The 23,899-nt window shown below is 39.2% G+C and overlaps 4 protein-coding genes across 5 annotated transcripts; 1 reads left to right on the top strand and 3 right to left on the bottom strand.

Moving 5' to 3' along the window:
- The first annotated feature begins 474 nt into the window (after window positions 1-474).
- psmd13 (proteasome 26S subunit, non-ATPase 13) lies at window positions 475-6,723 on the top strand. Its single transcript, XM_048257407.1, has 13 exons — window positions 475-672; window positions 2,290-2,368; window positions 2,497-2,531; window positions 2,684-2,739; window positions 3,072-3,115; window positions 3,210-3,296; window positions 3,412-3,583; window positions 5,110-5,189; window positions 5,282-5,407; window positions 5,549-5,611; window positions 6,044-6,124; window positions 6,206-6,322; window positions 6,472-6,723. The coding sequence occupies exons 1-13, from the start codon at window positions 572-574 to the stop codon at window positions 6,565-6,567; spliced, it is 1,137 nt and encodes a 378-aa protein (XP_048113364.1). The 5' UTR covers window positions 475-571; the 3' UTR covers window positions 6,568-6,723.
- A 3,631-nt stretch (window positions 6,724-10,354) lies between these two features.
- LOC125303626 (cytochrome c oxidase subunit 8B, mitochondrial) lies at window positions 10,355-11,600 on the bottom strand. The gene is made up of 2 exons (XM_048257476.1): window positions 11,381-11,600; window positions 10,355-10,541 (listed from the first exon to the last, which is right to left on the bottom strand). Exons 1-2 carry the CDS (start codon window positions 11,486-11,488, stop codon window positions 10,446-10,448), a joined length of 204 nt encoding a protein of 67 aa, XP_048113433.1. The 5' UTR covers window positions 11,489-11,600; the 3' UTR covers window positions 10,355-10,445.
- A 2,086-nt stretch (window positions 11,601-13,686) lies between these two features.
- LOC125302935 (spexin prohormone 2-like) lies at window positions 13,687-14,955 on the bottom strand. Its single transcript, XM_048256305.1, has 4 exons — window positions 14,721-14,955; window positions 14,575-14,632; window positions 14,154-14,231; window positions 13,687-13,866 (listed from the first exon to the last, which is right to left on the bottom strand). Exons 1-4 carry the CDS (start codon window positions 14,769-14,771, stop codon window positions 13,781-13,783), a joined length of 273 nt encoding a protein of 90 aa, XP_048112262.1. The 5' UTR covers window positions 14,772-14,955; the 3' UTR covers window positions 13,687-13,780.
- A 710-nt stretch (window positions 14,956-15,665) lies between these two features.
- tesmin (testis expressed metallothionein like protein) lies at window positions 15,666-23,338 on the bottom strand. Of its 2 annotated transcripts, none has more exons than XM_048256304.1 (12): window positions 23,234-23,338; window positions 22,322-22,708; window positions 22,048-22,170; window positions 20,928-21,011; window positions 20,675-20,846; window positions 20,018-20,232; window positions 17,605-17,684; window positions 17,431-17,505; window positions 17,229-17,331; window positions 16,960-17,097; window positions 16,719-16,852; window positions 15,666-16,117 (listed from the first exon to the last, which is right to left on the bottom strand). In XM_048256304.1, exons 2-12 carry the CDS (start codon window positions 22,688-22,690, stop codon window positions 15,928-15,930), a joined length of 1,683 nt encoding a protein of 560 aa, XP_048112261.1. In that variant the 5' UTR covers window positions 22,691-22,708; window positions 23,234-23,338; the 3' UTR covers window positions 15,666-15,927. The 2 variants fall into 2 exon arrangements, with proteins under 2 accessions (XP_048112261.1, XP_048112260.1); XM_048256303.1 differs by having other exon boundaries at window positions 15,668-16,117; window positions 17,590-17,684.
- Window positions 23,339-23,899: the final 561 nt, after the last annotated feature.

Below are 23,899 nucleotides of genomic sequence, written 5' to 3'. Positions count from 1 at the left end.
CATTTTATTCAACAGTAAGTATATTCTGACAGTTCAGTGAATGTGAGGTTTATAATGTCAGCAACTTGCATTTCCCAATATAAATCATGTTTCTTGTACTATTTCCCAAAGTCGGCTGATAAGATAGCTGAAACCTAACTTTTGCTTTGTAGCTACAAAACTTCATTACCTGCCTCTTTGAATAGAGAAGTTGCTAGATCTAACAGAGTTCATAATTTTGATGTTCCCTATGTATTCACAGGAAAACTTTTAACCTGGAAACACTCATTTCATTTATTAAACTACCCTACTACCAGTAATCTGACTTTTGCAACCCTTTTTAACCAGAATCAATTATATCAATTTGCCACCAGGGGGCAGAAGGTCACTACAATAAATATGCTGTGATTAGTTGTCTGATTAAAATATCCAGTAGATGGCGGTAATGAATTTCGAGTGTTAAAGTAGATCTAGGAGAAGAAGATCTTCAACTGCTGATTGGCCAGAAAAGCAGCCTCATTGACAGAGAAAGTGTTAGGTAGCTAACGTTAGTGACTTGAACAACTGAGGAGCTAACAAATAACATTTTAAAATGAGAGACGTTACTGGATATCTCAAACAACAGCAAAGCAATAGTACAACGCCAGAGCTCGCCACAGAATGGCACACGCTAGAGGATTTACACAACAAAAAGTAAGCAAATGGTTGAACTGACGTTGATTAGCAATGTAGCTGTGTTAGCTAACATTAAGTGGCTAACTCTTCCATTGGTCATAACCTACGCTGAGTCATGAAGCTATTGAGTTGGATTTAAAGGGTTTATATTTGTTAGATGATATACACAGTATGTTATACACAGTACATCTCATCAGGTTCCTGTATTTGATATATAGATTGTCAAATCAAAACATTGTAATGGTATGTTATGGGTTGCATTGTTGGAAATATAGATGCTGGTTAGCCAGTGACTTTATAGTTACGCTAACTCTAGCTTCTAGCTAACTACCATTCAAGATAGGCTAACATATGTTCATAATGGGTACCTGATTAACTATTGTAAGTTATTGCACTGTCAAGCTGGTTGTCGCAAGATGAACAACTTTTGCTCCTTACAACGTTTTTGTAAAGCTTTTGTCTTTCGTGCATCATCTCGAAAGGAAACTCGAGTGACGATGTTAGCCAGTTAACATTAACATTAGCAAGTAACGTTACCAGTCCATGAATCAGCGACTTCATAGCATGTAGGTATATTGGGACTATTCATATAGGTCTTTGCCTAACATTGTAAACTTACAAATAAAACATTTGCTTGGTTTATTTCTATCGTTAGGCCTGTATGTCAAACAAGTTTGACCCTTTGAATCAAGCTCAATCAATGAAAGGCTTTGACTCTAACTTATAGAATAGATTATTTTACAACCCAAAACGTCCGATGGGGGACTCCTGTCGGTGCATCCCACTTAACTGTGTCCGTTCTTGAATACAAAGCAAACCATTTTGTCTAATATTTCCATAGAATTTAGCCCTTCTTGTTTTTCATTCAACATGCCTATTTGTAATGGTGAACAAGAAACAACATTGCCTAAGCTTATTCCAATTTGTAAAGGATGCTCTGCTGATTATATGTCAGCCAGGGCTGTTGAAAACATTAGTGGGGGTTACGATTCAGTGAAGTTTTCCACACGTATAACGTTAATGATGTTATGTAAATGATCTAATGATGTCTTGGTGTAATATGTAAAATAAGTAGACATTCCGCTTTTCGTGGTCTGTGCAACAGCATGGATGATCTCATTTTGTCCCACTTGTATCACTTGTGCAATGCAAAATTAGTGTACATCAGTAGTTGGTGTCTATGGCAAATACAACAGAACAGTGCTTACACTTGTACTGAAGCTCATTATCTGTCAGAATAAAGTAGTCTACACAGACTAGAGGGAACCCAAATTCATTTTCGGTTGGATGTGGTAGTGTAATGACACACCTCTTGGTGAGAAATTCACATGTTGACCGTAAGTAATAGTTCAGTGCATTTTAATATGTTTGTTTATAGAATTACAAATAGTTAAAAATGAAATGTTTTGCTTTGTCATGTCTGACTTTATAGTCGGCATAGTACTACTAGACACATGCACACTTATAATAGTAGTCACTTAATTTTTAAAAATTACAGTTTTTCATATGATATTTTACCAGTTCAGACCTACAGGGATAAATATTGTTGTACTGATTGATCAGAGATTTACTAGCCATTCATGTCTGTCTGTTTGGCCTAAATTATTTCATTTTTCTAATTCTTCTCACATCTAGATTGTGGCATCAATTGACACTCAAGTTGACAGACTTTGTGAAAGATCCGTACTTTGCGTCTGGAGATGGCCTTATTCAGGTGTGTATACTCGTTATGTATAATTTCATCAATTTGATAAGAAAAATCTGTTTTTTAGATGTTTTTTTTATTTGCAGATTTACAACTGTATTAATTTAATTCAATTATTCATTGTGTTCTCTTTGTAGCTCTATGAGAACTTCATCAGTGATTTTGAGCACAGGTAAGCTATGGTTTTATTCTCTGCAGTGAGACCAAGATCACAGCTGTTCTCAGAAAAGTGCGGATTGAAAGTAAAGACAAAGAAATGCAGTGCAGAAATGCCCTTTGTTCATGTACTGAATGCAATTTAATTTCCGTTGTCTTCTGTGACAGAATCAATCCACTGTCCTTGATGGAAATCATTCTCTTTGTGGCCCGTCAGATGACAGGTATTTGTCTCCTTCAGCTGCTGCATTTGTTAGGAGTCTCCACACTTATCTTTCCCTATAACATTCCAAATTGAATATATATGGGCAATATATATATATATCGTCCATAACCATAACACAATGCCATGGTATGATGTGAATGGTGATTACTTTATATTTGAGCAATCACTCTTCTTGGTTGCTTTTTTTTCACATAATCATTCGCATCATACAAATACCATGGCATTTAGTTAGCATTATGGACGTGACAGTTTTGCGTGGAATTGCCCATATGCAAGTCATGTTTTCTTTTGGATTGCAACGTTTTGAAGTATACGTGTGTGCCTCAACAGATCCCAACACTGCTATCAGCTTCTTGGAGAAAACAAAAGAAAAGGTAGCCACGCTTGCATCATCAAATAATGTCCATGTTCTCTTAGGGAAAGAAGTGTACTAATCCTCTGTTTTGTTCTTTCTCTCTATGAAATAAGGTCAAAAGCAGTGATGAAGCAGTCATCCTGTGTAAGACCACAATCGGCAGCCTGAAGCTCGAGATCAATGACCTCCCAGCAACCAAGGTACTCCACTCCACACTTATTGCTGTAGGAGCTGTACACGTGTCAGAATAAAGTTTTTATATATTATATATAGGAATATTATTGCTACCGTCTGATTGTCTCTTCTCCCGTGAAGAAAATAATTGAAGACGTGGATGAGATGCTCAACAACCTGCCCGGTGTGACCTCTGTGCATGGCCGCTTCTACGACCTGTCCAGCAAATACTACCGCATCATGGGGACCCATGCCCTCTACTACAAGGATGCACTGCGCTACCTGGGGTGTGTTGATATCAAAGACCTGCCAGGTAAGTCCAACTGTGACCAACACTGTCACCACCCTCTGCTATGATAACATATTGCCTGTGGTCGTTAGTTGTATGAATGTTTCATATTCACAAGTTAGAGTTTACCACCACTTGTACAGTTACTACTGCAGCAGAACAGAAGGTGAGGGAGACAACTGAAATTAAAGGTGGGGGCATGTTACGTACGGGTGCAGTCTGCGATTCTACTCGTATACACTTTTCATCACTGCATCACTCCTGATTTGCAAATGTATATATACACATACGTATACTGTATATACATATACTGTGTATATATAGGTGTGTACATTTAGAATTTTAAGTCAGCAACACGTTTCAAAAAAGTTGGGACAGGGCATGTTCACCACTGTGTTGCATCACCTCTCCTTTTACAGTCTCTAAACACTTAGCAACTGAGCAGACCGGTTGCTGGAGTTTCGTCCCATTCTTCCAAATGTAGGATTTCAGCTGCTCAACAGTCTGAGGTCTTCTTAATCAGGTTTATAATTTCATGATGCACCAAGTGTGACAGCTCCAGACTGTAGACAGAGAGTTTTAGCTGTTGTAATATATGTATGTGCCTTTCTAGATGTATGAGCTGCCCATGCCATAGGCATTAATGTACTAATACCTATACTATTGCAGATGCTGGCGTATTACTGTGCACTAATAACAAGTTGAATGGTCCTTCTCTTCTTGAGCCTGGACAATGTGCAATCTATGATTTCCAAAGAGAATTACACATTTTCACTGGTCAGGACAGTTTTCCACTTTTCTAGGTCCATCTTGAATTAGTTCAGGCCCAGATGAGACCGCAGCATTTCTGGTTCATGTCTAAATATAGTTTCTTATTTGCATGGTAGAGTCTAACCAGAATTTGTGGTTTGTTTATAGATAATGGTCATGGGAAGTTAGCCTGAGCCCATGCAATGATTTTAAAAAGGACAAAACACGTCTGTTTTTAATGCAGTCCCATCTGAGGCTCTGAAGATCGCAGCCATCCAGCCCTGTCCCTTGCCTACAAAGATTTCTCTGGATTCTCTGAATATTTTAATTATATTATGTACTATAAATATATATATATATATATATATATATATATATATATATATATATATATATATATATATATATATATATATATATATATATATATATATATATGAATGTTTCATATTCACATATATATATTATTATATTATAGTGTTGTTGCATTATTTGCGCACACAGTTTTTCACAGAGTGATGAATACCTTACTTCTGAGATTGTCTTTTTATACCCAAATCATGGTGCCAGTTAACCTTGTTAATTATGAAATGTTCCTTGTGTTTTCTGTAGCATTATACAACTTTTCCAGCCTTTTGTTGCCTTTTGAAACATGTTGCTGGCATCATATTTAAAATGTGTTCAAAAACAGTAGATTATCACAATTTGTTTTTATTTACAACGTTTCCCAACTTGTATGGAAATGGGGTTGCAGTTAGTTTTAAGTGTTAATCATCATTATTTGTTTGTTTTGACAACAGAGGCAGAGCAGCAAGAGAGGGCATTCACACTAGGCCTGGCTGGCCTCTTAGGGGAAGGAGTATACAACTTTGGTGAACTGGTAAGAACTATCCTTTCATTTCTGCATACAAGGAATTGTCTCATACTGACCTGTGCAGTCCTGAATGTCCCTAATAATGCATTTGTCCACAGCTCATGCATCCTGTTTTGCAATCTCTGAGAAACACAGACAAGCAGTGGTTAATTGATACACTTTATGCATTCAATGGTGGGAATGTGGACAAGTTCCAGAACTTCAAGTCTGCCTGGGGACAGCAGGTAACATCTGTTTTGTGTTGTTGCCCCTGTAAATCCTGAACTGTTTTACTACATCAGCACAACATTACTCATGAGATTTAAAAAGCACATCCTAATGTAGCATGGGTGCTCAAAATGCTGTGCAAACCTTTTCTCTGTCAGCCGGACCTAGCAGCACAAGAGCCCAAACTCATGCAAAAGATCCAGCTGCTCTGTGTGATGGAGGTAAGCTGTCAATCCATTACTTTAAATAGGGCCGACTCACTCTGTTAAGTCTCCTCCATTCTGTTGTTCACTCCAGCAGATTGTATTTTATTGAGATTTTTGTGACTTAGTGGACATTTCATTTATTTGTTGTAGTCGAATGTTTTCTTAGCCAGGGCACATGAGAATTCAGGCATATCCCATAACAAGACTAAAGCACCATGATTCACCCTTAGATGCAAGCAATGTTAAAACTTGACAGTAATGAAAACAGTGATTTCATGATGGGCTGTTTTTATCTAACTTTAACTTGTTAGTGAACACAATCTTTAAAATGTTGACCCCAAATGTTTTTTTGTCATAAATATGCAACTGTCAGGCACTGTTAGTGTAGTGTTGAATACAATCATGGTGGGTTAGTTTACACAACTTGTCCCTAATCTCACCACTCAGATGACTTTTACGCGCCCCGCCAACAACAGACAGCTGACCTTCCATGAAATTTCCAAGAGCACCAAAGTCCCTGTGAACGAGGTACATTAGCTTTGCATTTTCACCAATTCGAAATGGAAGATGGTAGTGTGACATGACTGACCTTCACTGTGTGCATTTAAGGTGGAACTGCTGGTTATGAAAGCCCTGTCTGTTGGGCTGATTAAGGGAAACATTGATGAGGTGGATCAGAAAGTTCAGATGACCTGGGTCCAGCCAAGAGTATTGGATATACAGCAGGTACTGATTGTCCAAATCCTCTTCATGAGATCACGCTGGTTATCACTTGATTTTGATATGCCTTCTGATGATTTTAATGTGCAACTATGCATTGTTAAATGTGATTATGCCTAATTTGCTAAACTGTTTTGCCAATCGATTTGCTCCAGATTAAAGGCATGAAGGATCGTCTGGACTTCTGGTGTGGGGATGTCAAGAACATGGCCATCCTGGTGGAGCAGCAGGCCCAGGATATCCTTACCTAACCTCTACATCTATTTGTACACCTACTCGCTTGTTAATGCAGCTTCATTAACATACGTTTTTTTATTGGTTAGCAGTAATGGAATTGAACATTTCTTTGTATTTAATGTAAGGAAACTGTCCCTATCATTTTATGATTAAAGGCCAGTGTCCAAAAATCTGTATCAGTATAGTTTCTTGACAATGTGTATCTTTGTGGCTAACCCAAAGCTTAATTCTTTGAATAAGTGGGTTGCCTTATGTTATGTTATGTTATGTTATGTTATGTTATGTTATGTTATGTTATGTTATGGAGCATATTATTTCTGAAGATGTTCATCTCTGACATACAAATTTTCAGACAAATTAGATGGGCTTGATTACATTGCAGCACATCTTTCATGTAGTGTATATGTATTGCCTAACAGTGAAAATGTATGATGGCAAATTACCTGTTTCTACTTCCCATACCTGAATCAAATAGAAAAGTCAAAGAAAAAAGAAATCATTGAAAAAAGAAAGAAGAATATCATTGAGGTTAGTTTAAATGCAGCCACAAGGTGTGGAGGGTGGTGCGCATCTGCATGAAAAACCCATACACACATTTATGCTAAATAGGCTCACAGTACATCGACGTAACCGTGAACTTCAGCGGTAGAGAACAGACATGGGATGGATTAAACTATGTGAACATATATTTCGAACACTATTTTAACATTTTGATTTCAGTAGGTCCATTTTTAATTTAATACAGTACCAAAATTGTTCATGACTTATTATGACCGCCGCGCAGTGAAGCGATTATTTTTTTTTTTTTTTTTTCCTCTCTCTCCCCCTCGCATGTCCAAATTTCCGTCAAGGATTCCCGGGACACTGTAAGACCGGGGTACACGAAACTTGGTGGGCATGTAACCCCACATGGACAGACAGCATGGAACCTCCTGTTTTCGTTTTTGATCTGTAGCCCCCGGCTGGACTGGACCGAAAAAGGAGGGTAGGGCAGACACAGTTTTCTGTGAATATCTCGAGAACCGTAGGGTTTAGGAGGACCATTTTTTTGTATGTTGATCTCAAAGGGCCATGTCAACCCATTCCATAACCACTCATTTCATGTATAGTGCCACCTAGTTAAACACAAAAAAGTAAAAATGAGGTGTTGTAATCGCAGGTATATGTGACCTAACATAGTCAAAACTTCACAAAATTGGAAGTGTAGGATCAGTATGACACCCTCTGAATGCACGCCAAGTTTTGTGGAATTCCGTTCATGGGGGGCCACACAATAAATTAATTTATGTTACTATACACCAACTGGCCTGTAGGTGGCCGGAGACAGTTTTCTGTGAATATCTCGAGAACCGTAGGGCCTAGGAGGTCCACCTTTTTGTTGTATGTTGGTCTTAAGGGGGCTTGTCAACCTATCCCTAGGATCATTATGACACCCTCCGAATGCATGCCAAGTTTCGTGGACTTTCGTTCATGGGGGGCCTTACAATAAAATAATTTATGTGTACATTTAGTGACCGTACACCAACAAGGATTCCCGGGACACTGAAAGACCGGGGTACACGAAACTTGGTGGGCATGGAACCCCACATTGATATCATGGAACCATCGCTTTTCGTTTTGATCTGTAGCCCCCCCGCTGGACTGGACCCCCTGAAAGGAGGGTAGGGCAGACACAGTTTTCTGTGAATATCTTGAGAACCGTAGGGCCTAGGATGACCAATTTTTTGCTTTGTTTGCCTCCAGGGGTCATGTAAACCCATTCCATATGCACACATGTGCATAAACAGATACACACGCACACACATACATTCACAGTAATCCTACGTATGACACATACTCACACAGTAGACATATATACGCATGCATGCACATGCACACACACAGGCACATAAACAGGCAAACACACACATGCACGCACACACACACACACACACACACACACACACACACATAAACATGAATTTCTCAGAATTATGAACAGGCAAGATGTGGGTGGGGTTGTATATTACATGTGAAATCTGTGAACTAATCATATTTTGGTACTTGTTGTCTAGCAGATACCAGTGAGAATTGAGTGTGCATAATGCAATTCAGTGAGACAGTTAGAATCATATATGCCTTTCAGCGTGACTTATTTTTGTGGAAAACATGTGCTGGACTGGGCGGCGGTCATATTTTGTACCGCTCTGCGGTACATCTAGTTGAGTAAACAAATGTCCGACAGGTTTGTCCGAGAGCCAGATGCAGTTCCCAAAAGAGCCACAGGTTCCCGACCCCTATAGTATAGGCTGTTGATTGGCCGCTGTGGGAAGTCCCCTAACAATAGACCTCTGAGGTTCGCCTACAAAAAAGCTGCTATCTTAGCCCATATCAGGAGATTTTTCCTATGGGAAATAACATTTGGGTTTTTAAACGATCACACTTGCACACTTGCGGACAGATCTGATATACTTGCCAAGTCTACTATTAAGTACTACTATTACTATTAAGTCTCAAAATCATGGAAGAAATGAATGGTATACTGCCCCTCAACTGTCCTACCTCGTAGTTCCAACCAGAGCCATAGAGAAAGAGTTGTGTCACTCTTTGATGTCGCCGCCACGTGGTCAGTAGTTCCAAAAAGCCTGCGTTGAATGCTGCATTGCAGGAGGGTGGGATGTATTTCTGGATGCTAGAGGGTGTAATCTAATATCTAATTGGCTACTGACCAAGTGGCCATAACTGTCCATAACCCGGAAACTGGCAAAGCACTGCCATCTTTTTCCAGTTTCTTATGGGAATGTTGCCACTTTTTTCTACCACTCTGGTTCCAGCCATTTTCTAAACCAGCTCATTCTAATGAGCACAACTCTTCAGCCAGATAGATGAGCTAATTAGTAAAAACAGTTGTGTACAATATGCATATGCTTTTCCTAATCTACTTCAGAAAGCAGATTTTTCACAATCCTTTTACATTTCTCAATGGACCCTTTCAAGAGAGTTCCATTATCAGCATCATAGTTGGCCCCACAAGACTTCCGTTTTAATATTCCATATGTTATCTTAATGCAGAGGAAGTAGATTGGGGCCCAAATAGAACGTTCAAGCATTGTTTTTGTTCTTATTGTTGAAAGGGTCTAGTGTTTCCAAACAAATCTCTGATTTTGGTTTACATGATCTTTAATATCTAGCATCCGAGAAAGATTCATCTAGGATATGAAGGCATGGCAAACACTCCTGACAAACAATACATGAACCTTTTCTGTTGTAGCCCAACTTGCTATAGAGGTGGACAAATCGCACGTTTGTTTGACCTACTCACAAAACCAGGTGATCTTCAGCCAGTAAACCCGTTCATGAACCCTGTGTTAAGTGTGCAGGTATAAGGGATACATGGCAGGATTTGTACTTCCTGGGGTTTGCCCACCTGCCCACTCAACCTTTATGACATGGAATAGTAGGCCAGGTGCAGGTGTTACTAAATACATTGACGTCTCTGTTCAGTTTCAGTGTAGCAGAATCAGCACCTCAATTAATGTCATAGGCTAAGTAACGCCTTGGCCCGCCAGCTCATGTCAAAATGGCTACTGTGAAAAAGGTCCATTATAATGCCCCCTAATGGTCCTGTTTAATGGTCAAACTCCACAATTCAGTACCAAGCAGTTTGTTTTTTTCCCCACATGTTTAGGAACAAATGTTAGAAAGACCAAAAATTCTTAAAAGTTGATATCATATTTAATTGGAGACCATGCCCCAATAGTACTTTGTTCAAGCAGGTTAGTAAGCCTTTTGGGTTTTGAAATAATGGTTACAAAACTAATGTAGGCTATAGATACAAGAATTTATTAAGAGGAGCACCCTGGATGGCTCATATGGAAGGAATGGACGGGTGGCTGATCACAGCTGCTGAAGGTCACACTTTGTTCTTGTAGTTCTCCAAGTTGGCCAGGATCCATCCAGAGGGCCCCAGTATGGTAACGAACATGGTGGCCATCACAAAGGCTTGCTCCTGTATCAATGACAAAATCGAAAAAGTATTTTGATGTGGCCTTCACAAGCTAAGTCCATGAATTGAAGTTGTATGTAGGGCTACTCATTTAAAAGGTTAAAATGAGTCGAATGGGACAAAACTCAATGATGCAATATTGTCCCATTTCAAACATAAGGCCTTTTTACGGTTTTGTTTCTAAACACTGGCCTCTACACGATTTGCTTACATTCATCAAAACCATAAAGAAAAAGGACTGCTCCCTTTCAACAGACTGGTTGGAATTTAAACTGCATGCAAATACCACAAGAAAAAAGCAAGTCTGATTTCAGACTGCATAACTCTATTCACTTTCACTTCTTACAATGGTGCAAAGTAAACTAACCCGTTTCAACTGTCCAGGCAAAATAAAGGACTTTGCCATGCAGTTCAACCAAAGATCCTTGATTAGATTGATTACAAGGACAGTCTGCGTGATTTCGCTCCCATAATTGTTTTCTCAACCTTATTTTGGTCAGGAACAATGCTCCAAGACCGATCAATCAGCATAGGCTAATACAAGAACAGGTTATGCTTTTATTAAAACAAGAAGTCGTTTATGAAGGAGTTGATGTTGGAGATTGCTGCGCCATTAACGGTATAGTCTACGTGTGGTAAATAACAAGATTATGGCGTACTAGACTTATTTAAAAACTCAGTGTTTAATCGCCTGTCTAGACAACGTATTACAATGCGATTTTAAACTCCACATTAATATACAGTCTAAAATTGTCCTAGTGAATTTACATTTAAAAAGGAAAAAAAGCGCAAACGCAGGATGTCTCCGTGGTAAGTGCGCAACAGTCCCAGTGGGTACTTACGCCAGTAGACAGGACATGCTTTGCTGGTTTGTGGCTAATATTGGCTTTTTGGATGATCTGTGTTCCTGTACTTCTAAGGAAGGTAAAAGTACGAGTCAGGCCCGACATTTTTTCGGACGTGTGTAGCCTTTCTTTTTCCAAATTCCAAAACAACGAGAGTGTAGCTTCACAGGGAAGAACTCAGACGCCCACGTCCTTCAGGATAAGGGTTGAATTTTGTTCACCTGCCAAGTGCTATTTAAGGTCAACGTAAAAAAGTTGGTGTACGTTTACCAATCAGATGCGTCCATATTGGACTGCTAATATATAATTGGCCAGACACATTAGAGTGGAGAAGCAGTTTCATTTTAATCGCAGTGGTGTCCTCATTTCACTTCTACCCACAGCTCAGTTCACCATGCGCAATAGTGTCGACATCGGTGTTCGTTTACGACCCAAGTACGACCCACTGTGAATAGCCCATATCGAGTTGATCCACGTGCACATACACACACATAGGGCTAGTCTTCCTGTTAGGACCACATTGTGTTTTAAACGTCTTAGTGAGTCTGATCATTCTGCATAAAAGCAAATAGCAGAAAATATACAAAGTCGGTGCATTTTTTGAGACAGGGGAACCTGGCTTCAGAAAGGGAAAGGAGCCTACTAGCAGCACATTTCCCCATGCACTAAGCACAACTCAGCCATGTAGATGAAGGGCTAATTAGTGAAATCACCTGTTTAAAGTGCGCAGGCAGGTTGAACCATATGGCAAGACTTTCTGAAGCCGGATATTTTCCTACATCGTTGGTTTCGTGGCATATATGGCTTCTTTGAAATAAAGCCTATTTTGCAGGCTATAGTCTTGTGGTTAAAGAACCTGTCTGCCATCTTATTTATGTCAGTCTATAAGCTTAAATTGACAGCTATGCACCAGAGCACAAAGTCTCCTCTCTGAGCCACTAGTACTTCCCTCTGAAATGTGAATTGAATCATTGTGAAATGAATTGCACATTACTATCGATGTGCACAAAAGAAATCTTGCTATGCACCTCTAAGCCCTGTTCATTTTTTCTGGTAGCAATTGTTTTTATGACAGATTCTTTAGATGATTTTACAGTGCCTAAAACCTCCAAAGGGCCCTTAAGGCTTTTGAGGCCCTGTTTTTGAGGTATACAGTGGTGAATGAGGTAGTTCAACATGTCAATTGTTGATGGTATGGGATACATTTCTCTAGGGTGGATGCTTTGCTACTTGTATAAAAAAAAAAAGTAAGATTCTGTCAGGTTTTTAAGATGTCAGATGTGTGAGACATATTGTACAGAGCTATGTAAAGGCCAGCTGATAAAAATGGGATGTTTTGTTTCCCTATAGCTTACAAAACTAAATCGGCGAAAATGTCCTAAAAAAAATGTGACTAAAAATGTCCTTTCGAGAAGTATTGACAATGTGTGTGGTTATTGCTGGTTTTCTGTCATTATTTTGCTGTACAATTGTATTGAAAGTGTTACTAACTGTTGCACTTTCCAAATTTGAATCAATATTATGCAGCTGTTTTCCTCCAAGTACTTGAAGCTTGCTCCTAGGAACGCCAAGGGAGTGGATGTTTTGATCCACTCAGCTCTCATTTGGAATTCAGGGGGGCTGTCAGATGAGGTTGTTGACTTTGTGAAAACAGGCAAGTGATGAGGTCAAGCTCATGCTTCCTTTCAGAAAAGTAAGTCCATAACTAACTACTAAGAGAAACACTATGAGGACACTAAATGTTGAAATGCTAGACCATTGTTTCTCAAATTGTGGTCCGGAGACCACTGGTGGTCTGCAAGCTATCCCAAGTGGTCCGCGAGCAGACGTGGTAAAATATAATATAGATGAGTTGTTTGCAATATTAAACCAACTTGTATGTAAATCCAAACAGTTCTGCAACACTGCCCATGTAAGCTCCGCCAGTTTAAATCATATGAATCCTCAACATAATAAGCAAGGTGCAAAGATAAGCAAGGTAGTTTGGCTATTGTGTAATATACTGTTGAAGTAGGTTTTTTTTTTTTTTTTTTTTAAGCTAGGTGGTCCATGAGGTTTTTTGGTTAAGTAGTCCATGGTTTGAAAAAGTTGAGAAACACTGATATATTATTTACTGAAGATATATTGCTTAAATTTAGAATATTTAATCTGACTCAATTTAGCTTGATGATACATGCTCATGGCAATAATGCTCAGAGTCACTTTCCCAGACAGTGTAACAATATTGCAAGACTTTCTTTGGGCAATAAACAATAATAGTATTTGGCAAAGTTTATTTTATTAAATACATTAACAAACCAGAGTTCACATTAAGATTTGACACTAAAAATGACGAGTAAATCAGTGTCTCTCCTGAACAATATCATTACATTAAATAAAGCACTTTATACATTCCATCTAATTCACATAACGAATCATAAGATTCTCAGATGTGAACATCCTCTTGGGGTTTCTGGAATCCACTGACCTCAGTTTTTGAAATCCTTGGGTAAAACACATTACAGTACACATCAATTTAATTATGCAGCCTCTTTTACTTCACACTTAGCATGCCCTTCCTGAGACGACAAACCATAACAAACCAGTTTCCTTCAAGGGAGGGGCAGAGGGTTTTTTTTTAGTCACAGTTTGAGCTCACTGAAATGTTTCCTGGTTTCAAAATTACAAAACCAACCTCTCTAGTCCTCCTACAACCACATGATCAGTAACAACAGAAGTATAAATGTCTGGATTAAAATGAAATGGAACAGTCCAACAATGCACAACCTACCTTTGATGACGGTGAACAAGTTGCTCATCTCTGATTCATAAACATTTTCAAGAATTTCAGGTTCGTGTCTTCTGCCATCTGCAACAGCATGAGCACACTGCTTTTGAAATTATCTAGCAGAATATTTTTACACCCCATTGATCCCCTCAAGGTAACATTCTCCTAGAAATGTCCATTTGGGTGTATACAGACAGAATGTATACAGACGCAATCACATTCATCATCGAAAGAAGCCAAAACATTTGTCTTTTCATGGATACAATATAGACCCTATGACCAATACAGTATTACATTTTTGTCATTCAATCCATTTCATGTACATCGATATTGATTGATTTCTAATACTAAAATCACCTCAACTGTGACATGACTTTTGCATTGCATCAATAAGCACGCCATGAATGCTGAAAGATATACTCACATTTGCCTTTGAGGTACATCATTGACTGTGGTCCCCAGTTATTGGAACGTATAGTTTGCTGTAAGAAATGTTAACAAATTTCATATTTAAAAAGTAGATGCATAGTGATGAGATAAAAATGTATGTAAATTATTGAAATCCCATACCTTTTCAGTGCAGTGCGAGTCCATGATCAAAACAAATAAAATTACGTACATCCATATACTTGTTGTCTGTCCCTGTAAACAAAGTTGTGTATTCGTTGTTTATTTGCTAATTCTCCAACACATTACCACATTATGCAGCTGCAAATCTGTAACAGGTTTATCATCACTTACCATGTCCAAAAGAATAGGAAGCCCTCGTGTTTGTGATACCATCTGATTGCAGCAATGTTCCAGGGCCCCTTTATATTGCCATGAATAGCAACAGGGTCTCAGGTTCAATACAACCCCCTGTGAGAGACATCTCTTACTTGTGCTGTCTCCTATCATGGTAGACCAGATTATATTAACTTGACCACAAATGCTGACGTCAACAAGACACCTGCCTAAAATGAAAATCAATTCCTGCACTTTGACTGAGTTTCGTACATGTAGGCCTAGAGATGGAGGGAGATGGGGGGGTAGAGGATGTTTAATCAAGGATCCCATCATGTTACTGTAAAGATGAGAGCTCTAAAACATTATTTCATTAAACATGATGTTTGAACGTTCTCTTGGGTTCATTTTTTTGAGACCATAATATGCTCAAATAGCTCTCCTTAATGCCAACACTTTTATTTTGAACATCAACACAGGATTCAGTGACAATTTGAATTGTTGTTTTAACATACAGAAATATAAATGCTGGTAACTGTTTTGACAAAGTATATAGTTGTTTTTTTTTTACTTACATTGTTTGTGACAAAAACTAAGTTATACAAAGAAAGCATAAAGCTTACTTTGGTCCTCAATGTTAACTTCTTAAGTAGTAAAACCAGATAAGATATACCAAAGTCCTGTTTAGAAGAGCATACTGCTGTCATTTGTAAAGAATTAATAGTTGAAAATGAATTATTGTTATTAAAGGAATGACAGTCAATGTAACATTAATCTCAAAGTAAATGGCATCAAATAATAAATAGATAAATACAATTCAATAAATAAATAAATACATAAATGCGTACAAACAAATTCTTGAGGAGACATTCGTAGCTACAGGTATGTGCAGTTGACAACACTATTCCAAACTGCCTGAGTCATATATGCATTCAAAACAAAAACACATGACTCCCAAAAGAAAACAGAAATAGACAAGTGCATGACCAACCCACATGACTCCCTTATGCCCTGAGCTGTGGACAATGTCTTCTCGCCTCCTCTTTTCTGGAGGCTACACAGGCAAGCCACTGCTTTTGAATATCGACTGTTCGATTTGCGTCAGACACTGACCAAACTCCTCGAGAATCATTTGCTCAGCTTGAGACAAAGTGCACCCTTCCTTCTCGGCCTCTTCAGCCTGGGCCAGGAGGCAGCCGCATGTGGCTTCCACTACGTCAAGCGTGATGCACGCCAGTGGACACCTATCAACACACAGAGCCGCTAAATAAGAGAAGGCTTCAACCTGTCAGGAGCTAAAGAATTAAAAGATGAAAGCCATAAACAAGGATGGGGGGGGGGGTAGTTATAGACATGACCAGCAGCTGCATGACCATACCATTATAAGGACAGTGTAGTTTGGGTTACAACAGTGGCAACAATGACCCACTGTACAATAATATAAACATCACAAAACATGCCATGGGTGTAACTACATCTGCAAAACCAGATTGGTAAGAAACAGGCCCTCTGGAACTCGCACTCACCCTCACAAATGAATGTGCGTCTGCTGCCAAAACGGTTTAAAACACACTATATTCTGTCCTCTTAGAACCAGAGATAACCAAATAGCAAATGAAACCAAGGAAAAAAGCTGAATCAGAGTGACTAAAGATGAGATGCAACAGTAGACTCTTTGTGACTATTCACTTTACAATGGATTCATTATATTCCAATTCTTTTTCTGGCACTGTTTAAACAACATTCTCAAGGTTGTTATCTTCAGAGTGATATGTGAAACATATTTTGAGAAACATATGTCATACTGAATCAGCTTAATCAGGAATAGAGATCAGCTTATATTACCTGCTCTTCTGACCCATGCCTTTCTCAGACATCATCATACAAGGACTTGCCCAGCCCACTGACTTTCTCTTTGGGCTTTCCTCATAGTTTCTACAGCCAATACACTTGCAAGTAGAGGAACACATGATCTTGGCCTGGAAATCAAAACATGAAAAACAACAAGACGACAACAAGGTCAGTGGTTCTTTGAGAGAAATAAATTGACTGCCAATGCCAGGATTAAGATGTCGCTTCTCCTCACCTCATAGCACTCACAGTAGTTCTTCAGGCAACCAGAGCGCTTGCAGTTGCAGCCCTTATTATGACGCCCTTTAGGGTCTCCAAGTTTACGATTGCCGATTTTTGGACGAAAGGCTTCTGGGTTTCTCTCAAGACAAATCTTATGGAAGTGGGAAAAAAATATTTAGATTAGTATTGTGTTGCTACAAGCCTGTGAAATAGACTTAGACCTTAAATGATCTCATCAAATGACCCAAATCAAGTCTTTGGACCTCGTTGAATCTGACTAACCTTGATTGCTTTGTATCTTTCGGTCTCATGCTCAGTGTTGTTACAACAGTTGATGCAGTTGCAGTTGCTGCAAACCTCCCCATTTGCAAAGCAGTCACAATATCTTTAAAGAGAGTCACACTATAAGATCAAAATGGCTGATTCTGAAAAAAACTATAATTTAAATCAATTACTAATTGAAGGAGGAGATTACAGTACATACAGCTTAAGACACTGTGATTTGGTGCAGTTGCAAGGCTTCCTCTGGGATTTGTAGTCCCAGTGTGACCCACTTAACCTGTTGTAAGAGTGATAAACTAAATATGCAGTTCAATCAAAAATACATCCAAAATCAAATATTAACATCTAGTAAATGACTGACGCTGTGTTCTCATACTGTCTTTGGATCATCTTTGGCTGACTTTCTGGATTTAATCCTAGCGTATCTGGGTACAAAGAGCACGAGTTCTGATGGAACTAAAGGGAAACAGAATGTAGTTAATGATACAAATACTGTACATGAAGTGATGGAATCTGGTAACACAAAAATGACATCAGACATAAACCTACATGATTCTTCTTGATAATACAAAATGCCTGTGCAACCAGCATAATATTATACATGTACAAATTTGGGGCAGCCGTGCCCTACTGGTTAGCGCTTCGGACTTGTAACCGGAGGGCTGCCGGTTCGAACACCGACCAGTAGGAACGGCTGAAGTGCCCTTGAGCAAGGCGCCTAACCCCTCACTGCTCCCCGAGCGCCGCTGTAGCAGGCAGTTCACTGCATCAGGATTAATGTTTGCTTCACCTCACTGTGTGTTCACTGTGTGCTGTGTGTGTTTCACTAATTAACGGATTGGGATAAATGCAGAGACGAAATTTCCCTCACGGGATCAAAAGAGTATATATACTTATACATTTATATACCACTCTGTCTAAATGATACAATTCGTGCAAATGTTTCTATATGCCATGACTGCATCTACTGTAGCTAAAGCCAACTGCACTAATAGAGGAATGGAAATCCAAAACTAAGTGAAACTAAATATAAAAAACAATAAACACATAGTTCTCTAACCTGAGGCAGCGGGAAGGCCCGTATAAATAGCTCACAGGAATAACTCACATAAGAGGGCAATACACATTTATTTTTTATCTGAAAATGGACTTAAATGTCCAAATGCATTCATAACCCTTCATTCTGAACTATGTCTAGTTTGGCAGCGATGTCTTCATGGCATAAAGGCTCATTAAATGCGTATTAAATGTCTCCGGCAATATGGGAAGTTCAGGAAAAGCTATGTCAAGGCTGGGACTCTGAAATGGCCGAGACCTCTCTGGTGAAGTAAATTTAAATAAACCAATCGCATGCAACAGTGTTAAATTATGATCTAGGCTCTAGGCAAATAAATCAACATCCCTTTATGGTAAGAATGTGACATTCTGTTGTCCTATGTGAAATCATAAGCAGGACAGTAGGAGTAGGCTATAGCCAAAATACCTATGTGATATTGGCTACAAATAGCCTATCATTAATAACACGCCATGGTAGGGTGAGCAAAACAGTAGGCAGTATTGTAATGTAAGTCTATTGTATCACATATGTCATTAAAGTAATTTGCTGAATTGATATTTGAAGTTCAGAGAGGGTTCACTTCACTATTCATGAGAAGGCAACCTAGACCAGTTTTATAATTGTAGCCTGCTTACTGCTTGCTGCTGCTACAACCCTAAATCAGAAAAAGTTGGGACGTTGTTTTCCAGCCTATAAGTATAGGTTTTACAGCGTTTGCAGATCATCTCATTTTCTACAACCCCGTTTTAAAACAAGCTGGGACACTGTAAAATGAAAATAAAAAACAAACAAAATGCGATGATCTGCAAACACTGTAAACCTATACTTATCTCTAAAAAGAACATAGATCCAAGTGTTAAACTGAAAAATGTTACAATGTTAGGGAACATATATGCTCTTTTCGAATCTAATGCCAGCAACACGTCTCAAAAAAGTTGGAACAGGGAAACAAAAGGCTGGAACATAATGCAGAAAACAGCAGGAACATTTTACAACTAAATAGGCTGACTGACAGCATGATTGACTATAAAGAGAACATCCCAGAGAGGCAGAGTCTCTGAGCAGTAAAGATGCAAAAGCCGGCATCCATGATAGTATTGGAGTGCATTAGATCCTATGGCATGGGTAGCTTGCACATCTGGAAAGGCCCTATTGAAGCTGAATGATATATACAAGTTTTGGAGCAACATATGTTTCCATCCAGACAATGTCTTTTTCAAGGAAGGCCTTGAATATTTCACGAAGACAATGCCAAACTGCACATATTGCAACAGCATGGCTGCAAAGTAGAAAAGTCCAGGTGCTAAAATGGCCTGCCTTCATCATGGAACAAACAACACCATAGAAAAAAGACCCCAGAATGTTGAGCAGCTCAAACCTTATATTGGGGCAAAACATTTCACTCTTAAAACTCCTGCAACTGATCTCCTCAGCTTCCAAATGTTAAGAGACAGTTGTTAAACAAAGACGAGACGCAAAACAGTAGTAAACATGTCCCTGTCCCACCTTTTTTGTGCTGCTGGCCTGAATTTCAAAATGAACATTTATTTTCCAGAATGTCTCCGTTTCAACAGCTGATATGTTGTGCACTATTATTAATCACATTGTTTTTATCTACATTTTACACATTTTTTGGAGACGACAGGGATGTAAAAATGATGATAGAAGTGCACAAAATTACTGACTTATTAAACGGGACTGTTACACTGTAAGCAGCTGATAGGCCTCTAACCTGTGACATGTAGGGCCCAGGCATGAGGTTGTATCCGAAGCCAGGGCCTAAAGGGACAGCGGCACCATATGGACTGGAGGGGAGGCCCTGGTGGCCAGACGGTAGGCCGAGGGAGGGCCCATACTGCTGAGATGGTAGAGTGCATGGTCCTGGCAAAGAGGAAGGAATCATCCGGCCCACTGGATAAGAACTGATGTAATCGAAATGACCAAGGTCTGTTCATGTAGGAGAAATTGGACATTAGGACATGAATGAATGATCAATGAATGAATACATGTTTCCTATGTTTTTTTACATTTTCATATAGAGAAATTGACATTCTGTCCTGAAAACAAAGACTCTTACTGAGAGTCAAGTCAACAACAAATTCAGGAGTTTAAGGTCCTTCGGAGTTTAAGGTCCTTCAACCGATATCTGTGACATATATAACAAATAACTGTATTATGTTCATTGTGGGTGACCAAGACTATGCACAATTAAACTGCAGATTACTAGATGTAGTAACAGTGTCCATGTATTCAGAGCATGTCACAGTTACATTACCTAACTACCAAATCATGGAAATGAGTCGGTAAGGAGTTGGAATCTTTTTTGAACAGAATAGAAAAATGTAATGTGAACATGTCTGCTGAGAGCTGTTTTGCTCCATATACCTACCCTCAACTTTTCCACATGGGGGGCACAGCTCCGGGTTGCTGCCTTGTGCAGTGTGAAATTGTGGCTCTGGACTGGTGGAGCTATGACTTCCTAAGGGCATTGAGTGAATCGTTGGAAGTGATTGGTGGTTAACAACCACCACCTGTGGTCTGCCATTTGCATCATGCAGAACCTGCAATGGAGACAGCAGTCATACCCCTGGATACTTGAAGAAAAATGAAGAAAAGTGGTTTCAGAACTCTAAAGGTCTGACCTGGCAGACGTTGGACATCTGACCAGCAGCACTGTTCTCCACTGGCGGGTCAAGAGGTGAGAGAAAAACAATTGGATGGTTGCCCTAATGCAGAGAGAACATGCATTTCAACTGATAGAATAATATTTTCTCCTCAACACAATAGCAACATTAATACATTAGAACTCTATTGTAGGTCAGGGTAACTGTGCACTACAAGCACAATGAGTCTCATATTGTATTTTATTTTATATAAATAAATGCTAAGCCTCAGTGAAATGCCAAAGTCAGGATTACCAAACAACCTTAAAATGGATTACTGTTGTCATTGCTTTTTATAACCACAACAAATGTTCAGTGTAAGCTTAACCCTGTGGCCTAATTAAGACACCTTGGTATAATAATGCACTACATTAACTGCTGTTCAAATCGTGAATCACTGTTCGTTCATTGTTGGTATATATTCCTGGAAATGAGAAACAAACAGTGGCTCAGACTAATCCATAATAAATCCACCCAATCAACACTCATGCGCAAAGGATCTGATTCGCCACTGTGCATAAATCTCAACTATGTGTTGTAAAACCAAATCAAAGACTGTGTCTTTGGGCATTGTTCAACCCAAAATTGCACTATTGCACAACTCCTATGTAGACCACCAATACTGTAGTTACATGTTACAACATCATATCAGCCCCTCTGCTAGCGGACAGCATAGAAAAGTCTTCAAATTGGCAGTGATGTCCTAACCTGACCCTCGCCAGATGAATTTCGCTCCGCCTAGCTCCACTCATCCATCTGGAACCGATCCATTGAAGTGTTGCTTCAGAAGGCTGGGCCTAATCAAAAAATGCTTGCATATGATTGAATAAGCCACTTGTCCGTCATCTTTTGACGTGCTACAACCACTCACATCGAAGCCAACCCGTGACGCTGATAACAGTCTCACGGTCGCTTCTCCACTAAGTCACATCTATGAAACTCCCGCCCTGCGTCCTGATTGGCTGAACCATAAAGTTGGTTGCAGAAATCACTCTCAATGGAAGATGTCCCAGATGGATGTGAGTGAAGCTAGGCGGAACGAAATTCATCTGGCTAGTGTCAGGTTAGTGATGTCCAGCATACAGTGAAATCATCTTACATGCTGACAGATGTCCGGCTTGTCTCTCAATTCAAAAGTTGACTCTTGTTTAATGAAAACTTCTTCTGACCGTTCCTCTGTGACATCTGAGCTAATGCTGGCCACAGCATCACAGATTTCTCTCTAAAATGGAATCACAATAGAAAGTTAGAAAGACAAATGGCAAGTCTGTGAACTCATTTGGTGGAAGTGCAAGACAGTAAAAACACAGTTTAAAAATAAATAAATAAATAAAAAAAACAGGTGAGTGGTCTCAAGTATGTGATGCACTTACTGACATCATTCCATAATGCAATGCCCCTTCAGATGTCCATGAGCAAGCTGCAGAATTCAGTCCTGGATTGGGATTCATGTAGCGATAAGGGCTGGACATGAAATCCTGACAAGTGGCAGTTGTACAGTGGGACATGGTAGAATTTTGATCACATGGAACTGGGCAGCAAAATCTAAAGCTGCCACACCCGCTGTTTGGGTCTGTTTCATCCCCTTCAATCTCTCTCGACAGATAAAATAGCGCTCTGTCCTCAGAATAGCCCTCAACAGACATGATCCCCTCATTTGGGACTCCAGTCGAAATGTTGTTCAATCTCTCTGCGGGCAACTCCTGTTGCCCAGTGTCAAACTCGTCCTTCCCCTTGTTCATTACTTTACTAATAGGGATCTGTTAGGAAAAAATGTTTGGTGTATACATTTATTTAATACAAGTTGAATTAATGCTAGCTTTCCATTTTACCCACTTAACCTTATTGACACTTCCAACTAGTGATGTAACGTTTGATCAAGTTAGCTTGAGTTTGGCTCAAATACTAGGTCCTGTCAGCTTAAGCTAACGTTAAGTTAATGTTAGCTAGCAAAAGTGTTCACTTGCTTACTTTAGCTACTTAATGTTACCCACAACTCCAATGTTACTTAATAAAGGTAAGTCACATTACCTTAATTACGACATACAACCTAAATGAACTTCCAGTCATAGATCATTAATACCATCAATATTAGTGCTAATTTTACAATCCAGTTCAATGAACGTTAGCAACATAGCTAACATATAAAGTGAGGTTACATCTACGATGAAATTGAGGGGTTTTTTTTGTTTACAATGGACTACCAATATGGCTTAACTATATTTTCCTCGACAGCTGAGGTAATTAAACCATTACAATAGCAGTATAAGTCTATGACCACAAACCTTTACGAAGAGTTGTAATTTTGATCAAGTCACGTTGTCTGTCAAGTTAGTTGACTATCATTCTGCTTAGCTCGTGCAGATGTTCTTCTCAACCCATACAGTCTATGTCTCAGCCCATGTTTGATCTGTATCATATTGGTCCGTGTACCTTCTGTTCTTTTGATTTTCAAGGTTGAAACAACGGATTTGAAGACCTTTACCTAAAACAGAACTTCCCAGAGAAAAATAAAACACAAACATTGAAGCATTTTGTGGAAAAAAATAATCCAATATACAATGAAGATTTGAATTTCAATATTGTAAATGTCAATTAGTCATTATTTTAAAATTGAAAACCCAGGCACGCTACCACGCACTCCACATAGGCCTACTGCATGGTGACAGCATTTTTTTTTTTGCTATTGCCAGAATGGATAATTGTTCATCAAAGGGAGCAAGATGGTGGGATTACGGTTGCGTGCACCCTTCAAAGAAAGAGGGGAAATGTCACTGAAAGGACAATCGACATCATGCATTTATTAGGCTGTTTTGTGGGTATAGGCTTAGCTTAACAACAGTTTAAACTGCAAAAACAATTGTAACGTCGGTGCGTTTGACTCATTGTATCGAACTCCCATAATGCCATATGTGTGAATGTTGGAATGTACTATCGGTTTTTAGTAGGCC

This window comes from Alosa alosa, chromosome 11 (genome assembly GCF_017589495.1).
Source record: "Alosa alosa isolate M-15738 ecotype Scorff River chromosome 11, AALO_Geno_1.1, whole genome shotgun sequence".
Taxonomy (NCBI): Eukaryota; Metazoa; Chordata; class Actinopteri; order Clupeiformes; family Clupeidae; genus Alosa; species Alosa alosa.
Note: the sequence above shows the minus strand (reverse complement) of the source record. Positions and strands in the feature narration are given on the sequence as shown.

What these genes read in the sequence shown, in the direction of transcription:
- LOC125302935 (XM_048256305.1), bottom strand. Translation starts at nt 14,771, where the DNA reads ATGTACGTAATTTTATTTGTTTTGATCATGGACTCGCACTGCACTGAA. An exon ending in ACTCGCACTGCACTGAAAAG is followed by an intron (nt 14,633 to 14,720) that starts GTATGGGATTTC and finishes CATTTCTTACAG; the next exon opens with CAAACTATACGTTCCAATAA. An exon ending in GATGTACCTCAAAGGCAAAT is followed by an intron (nt 14,232 to 14,574) that starts GTGAGTATATCT and finishes ATGCTGTTGCAG; the next exon opens with ATGGCAGAAGACACGAACCT.
- psmd13 (XM_048257407.1), top strand. Translation starts at nt 572, where the DNA reads ATGAGAGACGTTACTGGATATCTCAAACAACAGCAAAGCAATAGTACA. An exon ending in TGGAGAAAACAAAAGAAAAG is followed by an intron (nt 3,116 to 3,209) that starts GTAGCCACGCTT and finishes CTATGAAATAAG; the next exon opens with GTCAAAAGCAGTGATGAAGC. An exon ending in TATACAACTTTGGTGAACTG is followed by an intron (nt 5,190 to 5,281) that starts GTAAGAACTATC and finishes ATTTGTCCACAG; the next exon opens with CTCATGCATCCTGTTTTGCA.
- tesmin (XM_048256303.1), bottom strand. Translation starts at nt 22,690, where the DNA reads ATGAACAAGGGGAAGGACGAGTTTGACACTGGGCAACAGGAGTTGCCC. An exon ending in AGATGTCCAACGTCTGCCAG is followed by an intron (nt 20,847 to 20,927) that starts GTCAGACCTTTA and finishes TCTCCATTGCAG; the next exon opens with GTTCTGCATGATGCAAATGG. An exon ending in AGACAGTATGAGAACACAGC is followed by an intron (nt 17,506 to 17,589) that starts GTCAGTCATTTA and finishes CTCTTACAACAG; the next exon opens with GTTAAGTGGGTCACACTGGG.
- LOC125303626 (XM_048257476.1), bottom strand. Translation starts at nt 11,488, where the DNA reads ATGTCGGGCCTGACTCGTACTTTTACCTTCCTTAGAAGTACAGGAACA. An exon ending in AGCATGTCCTGTCTACTGGC is followed by an intron (nt 10,542 to 11,380) that starts GTAAGTACCCAC and finishes TCATTGATACAG; the next exon opens with GAGCAAGCCTTTGTGATGGC.